This window comes from Netta rufina (assembly GCF_964035555.1).
Source record: "Netta rufina genome assembly, chromosome: 6".
NCBI classification, from domain to species: domain Eukaryota; kingdom Metazoa; phylum Chordata; class Aves; order Anseriformes; family Anatidae; genus Netta; species Netta rufina.
The window spans coordinates 19,925,710-19,942,740 of record NC_140129.1 but is presented as its reverse complement, the minus strand read 5'-3'; the positions used below and the strand labels follow the sequence as shown (position 1 = coordinate 19,942,740).

At 35.7% G+C, this 17,031-nt stretch overlaps 1 protein-coding gene across 1 annotated transcript in view; it reads left to right on the top strand.

The window, feature by feature from the left end:
- MYO3B (myosin IIIB) overlaps window positions 1-17,031 on the top strand; it is a gene marked incomplete at both ends in the record, with an annotated part of 189,956 nt that overhangs the window by 99,181 nt on the left and 73,744 nt on the right. The window contains one exon of the mRNA XM_084289478.1: window positions 14,870-14,949. Within this exon, the coding sequence (XP_084145604.1) occupies window positions 14,870-14,949 (80 nt within the window). The remainder of the gene's footprint in view (window positions 1-14,869; window positions 14,950-17,031) is intronic.

The following is a 17,031-nucleotide window of genomic DNA, read 5'->3' as shown; positions in this document are numbered from 1 at the left end:
GGTTCTTGTGCAACATGTCTTAGAGTTTCTAAATCATGTAGCGTAGACAGTTTGTTTGGAGGTAATACACACCTGTTTAGATTCATCAATGCAATACATAAAGAAGTTTCTAACAAATTATAAAGTACAGTTACTAATCTGCTAGGATTAGTTAATTCACTTTAGTTAAAGCTTGTTGGCCCTGACTTACACAAAAGTGCACAGATCTATGGGTAAATAAAACTGATGGCTAAATAAAATAGCTAAATAAAATTGATTACTTCATGGATTTATGCCAGAATACCAGTAATCCAGTACGACAGCTGGAATGATAGTTCTGCAGTATGCATGCCAAGAAGCCAAGAAACATACACATTAAAAATGTCACTCGATGCTTTCCACATTTTTCAAGTTCGTTTTTCATCATGGATAATAAATAGATGTAGTAATAAGGAATAATCCAAATGCAATGTCTTGTTTTAGATTGCAAAATCATTTTTGTCTGATATAACATAAGCAAGTCTGATATAACATAAGAGTATCTAAAATACTCTTAGCAGAAATATATGCATTAGGTAGTGCTATATAGGCTTGCTGTACATAGGTTGTAGATGCAGTTTTGTGCCCGTGCAGCAGCTTTGCATAGGATTTCTGGAAACGTCATAGCCAATTACAGCTTCTGGTATTGCCTTCAACCTCTCCTGAGACTTTTATGTAGAAAAGGAACATTTGGAGGAACTTAGATATTAGAGCCTTCTTTGCATGTATGTAACTGATAGCAAAATATCCATTTATATTCTACATAGGATGGATTCCTTTTACATTGTCTCTGCTCTTTTCCTGTAATTAGAAGGCTCTGGATTACCTCCTTTCAAATTACAAATTTAGAGTTCCCTTAGAGGTGGGAATCCAATGAGGAATTTGCTTCTCCTTTCAGCTACGACAAGTTTAGTTGGAGGGGGATATAGTTTGAGATGGAGTAGGATTATTTATTGCCTAAGTGGGAAACAAAGAATCTTTGTGTATATTTCTTCTGACATTTGAGTCATTGTTGGACTGGTAAAAATAGTTTTTCTACTCATGCTAGATCGATCAAGCAAAGCAAAAAAGAAAGCTCGCATCTGTTCAACTGTGCTTCCACACCCCTCTTTACCAGCCATTTTATACCTTGGAGCTATTGTCAGAATAAAACAGACTAGATGCTTTCTCCCAGTTACAACACACTGTCACAGTTTTTGTAAATATTATACATTTGATTTTATTGGTATTTTTAAATTTGATGATGAACAAGACAGCCACATGAACACTGATGCTTTCATGCAAACTTAGCCGCCTCTGGCTTTTTAGAGGTATTTTCAGTGGCAGTAACACAAAACTGAGTATTTTGCCTAAGATGCATGAAAGATTCAATATGAAGATGCTTTTCATTGCAGCAGTGTATGTTTACCCTGTTGGTGTAGTTCCACTTTTTTTTTTTCCTCTCTTACATTCCTTCCTTGTTTCCTATTTAAATGAATTGGATGGTTTCTGTTATAAAACATCTACCTTTCCATAAAGTTCAAACAAGTTGGGTGTTTGTATTTCTGTCAAGTCAGTACAGGACATCCTGTTAAAAATTATTATGCATATGCTCCTGTGCATGGTGTTATAAGAATAGCTTAAAACCCTTATGTCATTTCTATTTTTTGAAAGTCTTTGTGATTTTGTTCTATTTTTTCCAGCTGTCTAATATAATTGGCACCCACATCCTGTGCTGGGGCCTGTGTTCTAAAATCAGATTGTTGCCAGGTTTAGTTTTGGCAGCTTGCAAGATAAATGAAAGGTTTGGCTGAATTCAGAAGGTATTGGCAATGCTGCTTCATCTCTGCTTAGTAAAGGAGGATAATGCTATACTCTTAACTTTCTACAAAGAAGCTTTTGTAAAGAAAAGAATAGTGACTGTGTAAATGTCCCATCACACCCTGGCCTTGCCTCTTAGCCCTCTTCCCTCCACTTGACATGTACTTCATTCCTAAAGCAAACCAGAAAAAATACAGTTTAAGATTCATAATCTTGATACAATTTTCTCCAGCTTTTCTGTAGATTACTGACTGATGCGAAAGTTAATAATTTACATGGAAGCCATATTGCATCTCTCCAGGTAACCCTGACTTGAAATGAGCCTTCTGCCAGTATCTCTGGTGTTTTGTTTGAAGATGAGTGACAGCACATTCTCACATCTGCTTACAACTAGCTCTGGAATTTGCAGCGTACATGTTTTTTGCCAAGCAGCTATCTCCGTTATGCATAAGAGTCACTAGGTGGTGCTATCCCAGAAGCAAGAAACTTAACATGGGTCTGACAATTACTGAAATGTAGTTATTAAATACCAGTAAGAACAAAAAGATGCCTTTCCCACCCTGAGAAGGTCTTCCGTTTGAAGTATATTTATATAACTGACATGTCTTCCACTGTCAAAAACTGAGCAGCAGCAAGAAAATAAATATTAAAAAGACAGAATTCCTTTACTAATTTAAGATCGTGCTAATCCCTTTAATTTATCAAATATGCTTATCCCCTCTTAACAAATGCTTCTGTTTCATAGTAGCGGACTGTGTAGTTTAAAGAACCAGAAATTAACAGCAGGATATTAAGTGCACATTTTTAATAGTGATTTATGGTTAAAAGAGCACACAATTAGTGATGTAAGACACCGGAACTTAAAGCAAACATTCTGGGACTAATTTTGTAGAGTGTGCAGATTGTTTTTTCTTCCTTCAGTGGAAACTCAGGTACATTCAGCATGTTTTGGAATCTGTTTGTACTTTCTAGGGATCTTTAACCTCAAAGCTGAATGAACATACTCTGATTTAACCTACTGATTCTCTCAATTGTTTCCATATATGTCACTTTTTCTACAGGTGCAGCTTCTTTGTGATGAGGATTTTGTGCATTCTAAAACTAAAATAGAATTTACTCCAAATACAAGAGAGAAATAGAGCATTTTAAGAAAGCTAACCACTACTCCAGTTGAATATGCACTTTTCCATTCATGCATTCTTGTTTGTTTATCACAGTCATAGCTAAAGCATCAGAGTGAAAAGGAATCATGCAATCTAGAAAGAGAAAACTTGTAATAGAAGTCAATTTAACTGAAAAGATTTGGGAGAGCCTTGGTACATTCACTAGTGGTAGCAATGAGGAGTCAGACCATTTGACTTCAGTCCTGATACTCAAAAATTTTTGCAGTATCACATTTAAATGCTGATACCATTAGACTGCTTGGACTAAAAAGCTTTTTTTTTTTTTTTCTTTTTTTTTCTTTTTTTCTTTTTTTTCTTTTTCTCTTTGCTGAGACTGTAGCTCCCTCTTCCATTTTTCCTCTCATACCTTATTTTCCCCAACTGACCTGATTGTACTGAGGAGATAGGAAGGTGTGCAAGAGGGTTTTCATTTTATCAGAAAAGCTGCAGTACAATTCTCTACTCTAGAAACAGTATGATTCTCTACTCTTGAAACACAATCTCTGCAGACTTTTTCCTGTTTCACAGACCCTTAGAGCTTTTGTCATGGTGTTTCTGTTCTGCCTTAGATCCTTGCTGGGGAGAGTTGCTAGCTGGAAGGAGGAAAGGAAAAATACTCCAGCCTACCCATTCCCAGAGCAGGAACCCAAGAGAAATGTCCATGTCCCAGTTGAGAGGGATATGTGGGATCTGGGCTTGGCTGCACAGAATAAATACAGAGCTGAGCACCAGTACTGCTATAGCAACATCATATCTAATAATTTTAGTAGCATTGGGTATTGCTCACATATTCAGAGTGCTATGGTGGTTTTGTATCACCCATGGTTAATAAGCTCATTGCTCATACACCCTAGATATTTGAGCATAATTTGTCAGAGAAAACTGGGGTGAAAGTTTTCACAGCCTTCACTGAAGAGTTAGGATATTTAAACAAGGAAGAATTTTCACCCAACATATGAGGAAAATATATTTTTTCAAAAACAAATTAATTATAATTAGTCTGCTTAAAGGTCATTTTCCCTCCTCAGCATTGATTTTACTCCACTTTCTTCGTACCTTTATATTTCCGGCCCTACTTAGAGCCCTCAGATAAAAATAAATTATAAACACTGTATGTCTCATTAAAAACAAACAAACAAAAAACAACAGACCACATGCTGAGAAAGAATGTGAAAATAGATGTTTTAGGTTTTTGTTATGCACACTAGAGCATACAAGAAGTAGCGCCTTCTGCAAAATCACATCAAAGAATTACTTTTCACCATTGCTTAGCAATTTCTCAAGGTGATGAGTACTATTTAGTGTTAATTTATTTGTAACTTTGTTAGCAACTGATACTTCATGAAGAGTCAGAACCTGGGGGAAACAAATGGCTTTTCTTGCGTTTCAGCCCCATGAACAGATTCTACTGGGCACAAAGTGAAATCTTGGCCAATTAAATCTTACGTGCTTTGCCAGTGTTTTCAGTGAAATCATGACATAACCTGTCATGTCATTACTGTGCGCTCCTACTGAGCACAAGCACTTCATCCAGTGATAAATAGCTGCAGCTTTCTTGGCTTGGTGTGTGTCAGAGTCACTGAAATATAGCATGTTTCCATTTGGGCTTAGCGGATTTTTTCTTTTAATTCCACACATCACAATAGAGCAAAAGACTTGAATACATCTTAATTTCACTAATTTATCCTGTGATAAATTCTTATTATAATGGCACTTTTGTGTTAGTATTTTCACCTCCAAGAGATAACTGCAGGCACTCTAAGGCAAATGAGTCAGAAACAAAGCCATTGTAATTATAATCTCTCTGCTTATAGATGAATCAGAATTTATATTTTGTAAGAATTTGGGTCAGGTTAATGGAAGCTGTATATTTTCACTCAGAACACAGAGGCTTTCCTACTTCTGACTGGTCCATATGTTAAAAGCATATAAAAGTTAATCGTTTTTGCTTTGCTGCCAGTGTGTTGTGTGCAAAGAGAGGCTTTAAACCACAGCTGTGCAATGTAACAATTGTGAACTTTACTGGGTTGCAGATGTGGGACATCAGTAAACTAAATTAAATGTAGCTTAACTGTGTTTGAGGTAGAGTTTGATTACATTTTTTTAGTTTTTCAGTTGATCATTTTACAGTTCAGTATTTCTTTTTCTTCACATCCTAAGGTTTTTTTTTCATAGACAAGTATAGTACACAGATACTCACAAGATGTGCTAGCACTAGGATCCGAACAAAACATACCCGAAGATAGCCCTAAAAATAAAACTCCTCTAGAAAGAGAACCATCTATCAGATCAAAGTTAGCAGGACTGAGACCTTGGGCTTTATGAAAGGTATAACAATTATTTACTGTTGAGAATAGCTCTATATGAGTAGAGTGTCAGTGAATCACTGGAATTCCATGTGGAAGTAAGCACAACAGCTGGGAAGGCCAAGTTAGATTAATTGTGCTTATGTTTGGTAAAGGACGATGCCCAAGCAGAAGTCTAAAATTTTTAATGTGACTTCACTGATAATATTGTATTGAAAATGGGCAACAGACAGCAGGCATAGTATAGATCCTTGTCTTGAAATGCTTGCAAATTGAACCCCCCAAAAAAGTACAAGTAGCAAGGTTTAAGAACAGATCTTGATGAGTTTACTGATCTGATTCGTAATAGGACATCCCCTGTAGAACAAACCTTGAGAATAATTTTTCTTCACCTTTCTTTTGGAAGAGAAAAGACATCTTCTAAATTTTCACGTTTCTAACCTAACTTCTCAATTCTATAATGGACGTTATCTCACACTAATAAACAACAATTAATTTTAACACTTCATTGTATGCTAACTGAATCCAAAACATGTTGATATTGAGGCGGCAGTGGATGTATTGCTTTTAATATTAAAGACTGTGGAATCTCACTCTGCAGCATACACAGAATTTAAATAGAGAAATATTCAGAGAATATTGTATGGTAGTTATGTTAACGAGTAGTTTACTAGGCAGTTTCTAAAGGCACTGTGTGCTATAAAGGCACTGCATCAGAGATGTTTGGTACATCATTGGAGGCATTCAGTAGTTCCCCAGATCAGACCTTGGAGGGGCAATTATTCTTAAATTTTGCAGTGATTTTGTAAAGCAGATAAATTTGTTAAATATTCAGATAACATGGCTGGTTTGAATATCTATAATGGTTAGGGATTTTTTTGGGTGTATCCTTTACAAAGTACATGCTTATATTTCCCAGTCTTTCAAAATAATTGAATTAGAGGTTACTGTGTCTAAGAGATGAGTGTATTTGGTGGAAAAGAAACATCTAAGTGTGTGCAGGATCTTGTCATTTTTTTTGAGTATTTCATAGTCTGAGTCTTACTATGATTATGTACTTTGTTTTAATACTATAAATTTTCTTACCTCCTTCAGCCTACAATAAACTGTAAAGGTCAGTATTCTGATCTGATTTGGCTTGATGTAAGACAGCTTGTAACAGAACTGCCTGAATAGCAGGTCAGTGTGTGCATCAAAGACAGAAAATGTGTTTGTGGGTGTTTGTATGAGTGGGTATTTGTTTTATAGTGTGGAGATAAAAATGTAAATCAGAATAATGTTTTGAATTTCCACAAAAATATCTGACTTTGTGCTATTTGTGGTAATACATAGAAGTGCTGAGATCCAGAGGAATGAACATTCCATTGAGAAGCCTTTGAGACTTGATTAAATGAGTAGTCAGCGCCATTAATGCCTAGATTTCAAACATGGGGAGGTCTGGGACTTCCATAAAGCTCTGCAACCATGTTTTATCCTAAACTAGACTTCTAAAAGACAGCTGTTCTCTTGAGGAGTAAAAGCCTGTTTTTGACACCATTTTTTATCTTGTCTAGCTTGGGGTTTTAGCCACTGAGAAGACTGATAGTCATAGTGAGGCCAGAGAAAGCTTTCCTCCATTTTATTCCATGTGCCTGAATTTTAACTGCTGAATTCATTGGGCTAACTTCAATGACATTATTAGGATCTAAATCAGACTCTTTGTATGTACTGAGCAGTTTCAGTAGCAGGTTCTAAGTGATCAAATATATACCATGGAATGTTTTGTAACGTTGCATGGGAAATGAACATACTATGGAAACGCAAACGGTGGGCTAGAAATCATGGTTCTTGACTTCTCCTTGTTTTCTTCTCCTTGTTTTCCTGATTATTCAGTGTTCTTGTAGATTTTTTTTCTGGCCTCAGGTTCAACTGAGTACTGTGAAGCTTAATTGGTATGTGAGTACAGTTGTTCTGAGATAGCCAGAGGCAAGATGCTGGAGGTAATCTACCAGAACACTTGCCAGTGGTTTGTGTTAATGAGATAAAATACTAAGGTAACCACATTCTTTATAATCAAATTTCACTTTTCTAGTCAAAGCATATAATTTTTTTTGGAAAAAAAAAGAATCTTAACATAATGTACAAAAGAAAGGCTATCACATACATAAAATAATGAGTGAGGCCAGATCTAAATCGCCATGCGTTAGTAACCATAAATTCAACAGACTCTTCCAGATGCCACTGGAAGACTCTGTGCCACTGGAAGAGTCTTGTCTGTGAATGGAGGTCATTACAGTAAAGATGGTTTTGGTGGGTTTTGTTTGTTTGTTGTTTTTGTTTTGGTTTGGTTTTGCTAATGCTGAAAATTAATGGAGCATTTTTCAACGTTAAGGTTTTCACAGAAAATACATCTTCGTTGTTCCCTCCTAATCTAGTTGTGGGTGTGGTTGCAGGAACTAGGGCAATGTACGGAGGCAATGGTCAGTGTCCTGTTGGTGGTGAGGTGCTTTGCTGCACCATTCTGAACTGTCTGCTCTTCCTCAGAGATTTCAAGGTTTGTTGTCCCAAGCAGATCACATACAACAGCATCAAATCTTACACTACCAAAGATGTGGGTGGAAGTTACTAAGGACCATATCTGAAAGAAATGGCCTATGTCTCCTGACAATGCATAAATGATTAAAAAAAGAGTCACTTTGTTCTCCAGTGCTGCAGACAGCATGTCAGCCCCCACCCAGTTAGTCAGGTCTCCAACTAGTCAAGCTTCAGACCTGACTAAAAATGCTGGGCATCAGAGAGTTGGAAACTCCAACATTGTTTACACCATGACTTCTAATTTTTCCAAACAGTTTCTCATTTTTTCAGTTTTGTCTAGCTGCAGCTTCATACAGGCAGCTCTCAGCTGTACTGTGTGAATCACTCCATTAATCCTGTGTTTGGACAGAAGTGGCTAACATTTATCCACAAGACTGTGGCCAGGTAGAGAATATGTGTAGCATGTAATCCACTCCCTCTTTGCCACCATCTTTTCTAGAACCATGTGATCTTTTCTGATCCTGTACCTGGAAACATGTTTATCACATGATCAGACTATAGCATGCGTGCTTTGCCTGCCAGCTGTAAATGTGGTTATTTCATGGGACTGTGATGTTCTCAGAATGGCATAAGGTTTGCTCGCATGTCACATGATCACATATGTGCCTGTGATATTTCAGAAAATGACTGCATTTTAGTGAACACACTTCCAGTTGGGTAGATGGCTGCCTATCTCTGATTCAATTCATCTGGAAGATCAGGCATGTTGCTTAAGGTAGCCGTTAATACTCAAGGCTGTGTTTTAAAAACACCTTGGACACCGTCAGTAATAAATTATATACCATAATTTGTGCTTTCTTAGTCATTACTAGGTCAGGGTAAGAGCTAGTAATGACTAAGACCTAGACCACTAAGACCTGTCTTACTGTGATCGTACATTTACATATCTTGGAATACAGCAGGCAGTCTGACCTTCATTTCATCTCAGCTGCTGTCAGGAGTGTCTTTATTCTCTTGCATTCTACAAGGAGCCTACTAACCTACAGTGTTAAAACAATATTTAAACAAGGCAGGAATCCTGCTTACAAGCAGAGTTATTTGTTGCTGTAAACATCATGCTGTTTGTTTGCCAGTGAATGCCTTGCTAGCATGGGAAGCGACCACTGAAGTGTCTGTGATGTATTCAATAGCGAGTGTAGTACAGCACCCAATTTACATTCAGTTTCTCCTCTCCTGGTATAGCAATGTAAAGCTTTTAAGTAACTGTAAATATGATCTATGTATACTTCATGCTAGCAATAAGACCAAAGAAAACCTTTGTGGAAGTCAAATTAGTGATCAGAAATTGTTAGTTCACTATAGCATATAATTCTCGTTTCAAATAATGTGGGTCAAAAAATTGCATCTTTTTTGTTCCTGAGGCAATTATAATTAGGGTATCCCCAGGCAGGGCTCACCATTTCCAAGTTTTCATGGCTATCAGATTCTGTTTTGTAATATGAATTGTATTTTGGAAATACATAAATATTTCTTATTTATTATTTACTTATTCTGAATAGGAAAGTGTTTCTCTTTTCAGAATAAGAAGCAGTGGAAGTGTGTATATATTGATAGTTATATTCGACAGATAGTATTTTTATAAATACATTCTTGTGTAAAATATGTAGTGTATGAGAAAATTGGATTCTTAGCTTTTTATTGCGCGAGATTAGCTTAAATGGCTCCTGTGACTCAAAAGAATAGTTTTGATAGTGAGTGTCCAGATTCAAATTAGTACCCAATAAAAAATTACATGTAGTCATTTATAGGCAAGCTAAGAAAAGCTTAGTCTTACAGTAGCAGAAGATGAAAATGCATTATGAAGATAAGCAGTCGACTTCCTTAGGCTAGATAAAATGTACCAAAAGGAAAGACAGAGAAGAATATGTGTGTGTGAAAGACATTGTCTGACTCTGTACCTCTTCTGGAGTGCAAGTGCTTAGCTGTGATTAGAAGTAGTGTCAATGAAATATGAATGCATTGTAGCATTTCTGACCATATTATACTGTATCTACATGGTATTTCAAGTAACCCCTCTTTATCTGAACCAGAAGCATGAAAGAAATTAATAAAATATATGAGGATAAGGAAGGAGCTTGTAGCATGCCCTCTCTGTAATAGTAATATCCCTGGTACAGCTTGTACAGTAAGGTGACATTGTCATTAGGCTCTTTCTCTGTAAGTCATTTGCACTTCACAACTGAAAGTTATATCAAAGCATAATGTAATTCTTACCTGGCATGCTTTTACTTTGGGAAGGAAGAGTGATCTATGGCAGACATAACTAAAATGTCATTATAAATGCAGTGCTAATATTACTAATATTTGCTTGATACTACTTTAGAGCCCATTACCTAAGAATAATGAAGTACTGACAAATTTATGCAACCTCCAGCTAGAGTGAACCTTTCCTAATTAGTGTGGAAAGTCAACGGCTGGACAAATCATTAATTCAACCAGATTCCACAGTAAGTGCCAGTGATGCAAGAGAAAAGCCAAGAATGCTGACTAGGCCTTTCTGAAATCTAGAGAGCGGTACCAAAGTCCAACTTGAAAAAAGACAACCTATTTCTTCTTTCTGTGCTATGTAAATACTTGAAATATTTTCAGAACTTCTTCTGTTTGGGTTTGCATAGTGGAAGAGATAGGGTACTTTAACACCACTGTCTTTCCTACCTTGCTGGAACAAGGTATGAGTGAAAAATGTATTTGCAGAGTTGGATTTTCTATACAGTTTCAAGACAAAATTTTTGCTGAGCATTGCCACAGTGAGTTTAGCAGTGATTGCATAGACTTCTGTGCTGTTATTTCTTTCTGTTGGTAACTCTCAGTGCATTTCACAAACTTTAATGACTGAAAATTCACAAAGCATTAATGATATTCTTAACATTATTAAATAGAGAGAAATGGGAGAAACATTGGGGCTTGTCTGACTCCCCCACTGACATAAAGCAATCCCAGAGAGCTTAGCCTCTGATCCTGCAAGCTCATAGGTAGGAACGTTCATCTTTCAAATGAGCAGTCCTGTTGAACGGAAAAGGAAATGCCTGTGAATAAAATTAAACATGTACATGTTTAAAAGATCCATCCTAATTCTAACAGTTAACTTCTCTCCCCTCCCTCATAAACACCTTTTCAAAAAAAAAAAAAAGAAACAAAAATGGAGGTGTCTAAATTGTTGACCATATAATGTGTGTGATGTGTGTGAAGCTAGAATTCTGAAAGGCATAATGCAGTCTTAACCTTTAACCAGTTTAACCTTTCAAGGAACCCATGGCAGTTTCAACTGGCTATGATATTATCTAAAAACATTTGTTCTTCAAATATTGACGTTCTTCACAAAGTGGAATAACATTTTATTATTTCTGGTGTGTAAAGTAGTAAATGACCTTGTAAATGAAAACTGAATGCAGGGACAGGTACTCCAAATGTTTACTGACTATGAACATCATCCTGACTCTAGGTGAAATGTTACTTTTTATGTAGACTCATTTTTAAGCCACATTTGTCCTGTTATTAGTTTTAATGGCTCAGGCATGTTACAGATAGTAATTTTCCTGAACATGAACTACTTAAAATAACTAATTCATGAACTTTTACTGAAGCATCATTTTGTGTTTGATCTGGAAAGGAAAACCCTAGTAACATTTTTCTGTGGATTTCAACTGGTGCTGCAATTCAGTAATTAACAGATTGTATAGGAGTTCACTTGACATATGTAATAAGAATTGATTAGAATCCATAAGGAAATATTGGTCTTATTCTTAGCTAATTCTTTACCTTTGCCAGTAAGAAAAATGGAATTATGAGTGTAAAAGAGACAGCAAATCATTGTTTATGAATGAGTTTTGCTTTTCCCAGTAGCAGTTTGCAGTCGTGCTAGGTAAACAGTTATGTGTTTTGACCATACTGTATTCAGACAATAACATGTATACTGGCATAGAATCTCGGAAATGCATGGGATATTGAATATAACTACCAGGTAATACAATATTGTTGGAGCAACTAACTTAGGGAGCAACTAGCAGTTTCACACACACTGAAAAAAATGCAAATAAATCAGTCCTGGAGGTGAATGAGCACTGGCTTGACTGTACTTACTACAAGACTGCCAGATGGGATTCAGCATTTGTTTCAGACATCGCGTATAGATCTCACACTTTACGTATATGGCACCCTATTGCTCTGAAATGAACAGCCTAATTGGCAAATATCAAGCTGAAATCTCCTATAAAAGCATGTTCATGTCAGAACACTAGGGGAAGTCTTCTGAGTAATGCTAAGAAAACCAGGAAATCTATGTTTTGAAAAAGCTTCTTCCTGGGAGCAAGTAACGGGAAAGATAGCCGGCCAAAGCTGATGCTCAGATGAAAGTAATACTAGAACTCTCTGCAAAATGCAGCAATTGACTAGGTCAATTCAAAACTCTCCTAGCAGATTACAAACATTTAAAATGTAATCAGAATTTCTGTTTTCAGTACAATGAAAACAGACAGCAATATGGCCAGCTGAAGAAAATAAATAAATAAATAAATAAAAATGTAAAGAACAAAAAATGTACCTGCTGTTTTTTTGTTGCTGTCACCCATTCTGCCTATAAATACAAAACTTTATCTTCTGAACATCAATTACAGTACTGAAAATAATAGCATATTTTATATAAGTATATTTGAAGAAATTTTGAAAACTACTGCAGTCAAACTGGAATTAGTCAACTACCACAGGACTTGCAGAAATTGGGAATATGACCTAAAAATGTAGTTTCAGCCTACTCCCGAGAAAGAATGAACTTAATTAACAAATTCATGATATGTAGAGTGTTCTTTTTTTTTTTCTTCAAGTAGGAACTGACCACTTGTTAGTTTCATTTTAGTAAGTGAAGTCATGAAAGACTTCTGATTAATTAATAATAATAATAATAATAATAATTAATAATAAAACATGTTGCCAAATCAGAAATTTGAAGTGTAGTTTTAGTTTTGCATGAGAAGTTCAGGGAGAGCTCAGGGATATTAGGTATTAACCTAGTGCCAGCTGTGAGTATGGCAAACCTTGAGCAACTATATTATCATTCTATATTTAGTTTGGTTATTACAACTTTGTAACTTTTTATAAAATGCTGCAAAATTGTAGTAATCTTAAACAATCAGAATCATATTTGCTTCTTCCAGCTCTGCTGTTTTACCCCATATAGTGTCATTAGTTCTCCAGTGCAAGGCTTTCAAGCATAAAGAAGACTCAGATTGCTAACCTGAAGCATAGCCAAAACAACCTTTCCAGATTTTCTACTTTAGCCAAAAAAAGGGCTCAAATCAGCAACTTCTTACATAGAAAAATATCAAAATTACAGCTAAGAGAAAAATATATTTGCCAACTACATGCTCATTAAAACCCTAGTTTTAATCTTAGACAGATGTATATACCATATATGTATATACATACATATATATGTGACTTTCAAAATACAAATACATGTAAGTATGCATGTATGTATACAGACACAAGATTTTCAAAACAGACTTGCAGTTTTCATAAACATTAACACTATAGCCTAAAGCAGTTTCCAAAATCATGGGCGTACTTTCTGTATGACAATCTTAATGGCAGCATCTTAAAAGGGAAATACTTTTGAAAATGAATACAGAATGTTTGAATTGCTCTAAAAAATGTCATCGCAGTTTCTCACTGTTGGTCCCCAGACTATTTCAGGAGCTTGGTATTTTCAGTGTTCACAGAGAAGAGCAAAAGTTCCCTTCAGTGGTACGCTGACGCTGTTTGCTCAGCTTCTGTATGGAAGAACTACCAGCGATTAAGTATTCTTGGTTTTTGTTTCTCCCATCCTGCCTCCTTACTAGTTATGTAATACATAGTTTATCAAAACTCTGAAGACTGCTTAGAGTTACTGTCTTTCTGTAAAGCAAATAGCTAAACACTGGAGTTGATGCAAACAAGGCACTTAGCATCTGAAAGAAGTGTTAACACTTTATTTACATTTAAATTAAAATGGACACTTATTTATGTGTTCTGGTTCTGAAAGGTGTGTGGTACATCTGCAGAGGCCTATTGTTTATTCATGCTGTAAATCCTTTGAAATGTGTTAAAATGCTTCCCACTCATTATAAAAATCCTGCCACCCATGGATTAGGGCTTTGATGTCACCAATCCTGCTTCAAAGGGTTCTTTCAATGCTATTAATCACAGTTTAGCCTCTGAAGATATAGCCAGAGAAAACATTTGGACATCTTGTGCTAGACTTGCTAAAACTTTGAAATATACAGAGTGTCGTGCATATGCACAGGCCCATATCACTTCCTCTCTCTTCTCTGAGCCTTTATTTTGAAAAGCTGTTTTATGATGACTTTGGCTTTCTGCAAGTACAGCAGAAAAAGTTTAGGACACGTCATACTGTACAATTAAAAACAAAGCAAAAAAAAAAAAAAAAAAAGCACTCATCTTTCAGTTTACACCACAGAATGTTTTTTGCCTGAGGAATTGAGTCAGTCTTTAAAAACCCCAAGGGACAATAAGATTGGGGATTAAGTAGGCCCATATGTCAAAAGGTCAAGAAAAGATACCGTCTTATCATTTTCTCATCTCTTTCATTAGTTTGTGAGCTTAAGATGATGTCTAAACACTGCAGGATCCACATGATTTCATAGAAACAAGATTGTTTCTGCTGTCTTTTTCTCCTTTAAATCTCTGAATGAGTCACAGAGAAATTGATTACTAGTGATTGAGCTGTATGCCTTTGTGCTGTCGTTGTTTTCATCAGCTCAGTAGCTAAGGTCAGTGACATGCCACCTTATCACTGACTTTTTCCTCCCTTTTAAATCAACACTGCTCTCTCTGTCATGCTCATGCTGAATGCTCTGCAAGGCACAGTTAGTAATGAGCTGGGTGGGGAAGAAGTGTAGTGGGGCCTGATATATTTACTACTGTTGTGCAAGTTTATTTTTCACCATATGAATTTTTCCCCGCTAAGCTTCCTGAACAGTTTTTGCAGTGTTTCTGTCTTTTTTTTTTTAACAGGTAACTTGGCACAGGCAAGAGCCAGAGTGACAGCAGCATCTAGGTCTTTGCCTTCACAGCTTAGTGCTGGGCGTATCAAGGTTAGTAGTGGTCCTTTTGAAGAGACGTAATTGCATATGAAATGGTACAGTGAGATTATGGTTCAAATGCTTAGCTGATGTAGGTATATAGAGGAGATCTTACCAAGTTAGAGTCTATCTTAAAATCAGAAAACATACCTTAGTTGGGAGCACAGTTTCTGGTTTTGGTGAGAACCTTACTGTAGAATCCAGTGAAGAATCACTTTACTACTGGTTAATCTTAAAAATTCTGGAGTAAAATCTCAGTTAACATTGATGTCAGTAGCACTATTCCTCTTGATTTCGGTGGGTTCAAGGTTTTTCTCTGACAATTTTTAGCCTAGAAAAAGATTCAGTTAGGTAGAATTTTATTAGTGCATTTAACCATATGAAAGGCAAAATGGCAAAATGATCTATTCCTCTTCAGATCAACCTAAAAATCAAAAACCAAGGGACATATGTAACTGCTAAATAACCAGAAAAGAACCACTCAGCAAAACCACTATTCCTAATAGAGTTAAATGAATGACTGTGAAATTTAAATGCCGTTGGATTTTGCCGTAAGAGTATGTGGCATAATTGCAAAAGAATGGGGTGATTTTATGGCAGTTAATAGTATTACCAACTGAGCTCACTTAATATGCGAGGAAAACTGTTGTGCCTCAAGTTGATAGCATCTGCACTTCCTCCCCACTTTCAGGGAGTTAAAGTTTGCTTAGTCAGTTGTTTGTTGGTTTTGTTTATTTGCTTGTTTTACAAAACAAACAAAAATTTTAAAATGTGATAACATCAACTGTTCAAAAGTCTACAGCATTTTATGTTTAGGGTTTTCTGTTTCTTTTTTTTTTTTTTTTCCATTTTCTATTATCATAAGTAGCTCATGCTCAAATATAGATGCAGTAATTCATGTGAGTCACCCATACGTCTATATCCTTCACTATACCTGTAAACACAGACTTGAATTTCAGAGATTTATTTCCTTTCTGGTATAAACGCTTTCAGTGTTGAAGGACAGATTATGGTCTGTGCAATTTTCTTGTATTATACAAAAATTGTCTTCCACATCCAGCTTATATCAGCAGAACCTTTGTAAGCATGCATTTTATTGCTACAGCTGGAATGGAATAGAGCAGCTCACTTTTAGAGCTTTAATAAACATATTCAGTTATACTAAGTAGTGTTTAAGTGTTGTTTTTTTTTCACCCTTCACTTTTTTAAAGAAGGATTTAAAAGACATGCATAAGAACTACAGTGCTATTCAGAAAATGTTAATTAATACAGTTTTTAGCTGAAAAAAATACAAGTTTTATGAAATTATAACTTCAGGAACAATATTTTAAATTACTATTTTACACTTTATAAAACAAATCCAAAAGTGCCATAATTTTGTTTGGAAGTTTGGATTTTTTTACTTATGATTTAATTTATGAGCTCTTTTTGCTTAATGTATTTATCAGTTTTATACTATTTCATACCATGCCAACATCAGATGTAGCCAATATGTGAAAACAATAATTTCCAGTGACCTCATAAGGTGACATGATATCATAAATCATTCTTGTAATACTGTTTCAAAACTATTAGAAGCAATTCTTTTTAGTGATGGAACAGTTTGTCTTTTCTAGGTCAGCTGTTTTCCATTTCAGCTGTAATCACATAAATGTATATACGTCACGACTACTGTCACGTAAAAATGTGACATAACTGTTGGACTATTCTTCATTTTAGCTTAAAAAGAGCAGCTAGTGATTTAAAACACAAGATTATATCATGACATTCTTATTATGTTCTATCATTTTTGACAAGACAGTTATGATAAAGCCAGTTGCCTGTTATACACGTGATTATTGCCGTACCATAAAGCCACATAACTTCATATACTCACAATGTTATAAATTAACTAGAGATAAAACTTCTAAAATTCTTAGAGCAAAATCTGCCCAGCTTCAATGTTCTATCAAAGAAAATCCACCTTCAGATGTTTCTAGTCAAGAAGATTTTGAAATTTGTCCTGGTCCTTACAGATTTCACAGGTCTGACTTTACAACCCCAAAGAAAAAGGAATCTCGTGATACTGGTTGTAGCCTGTTTTTCTGAGAAAAG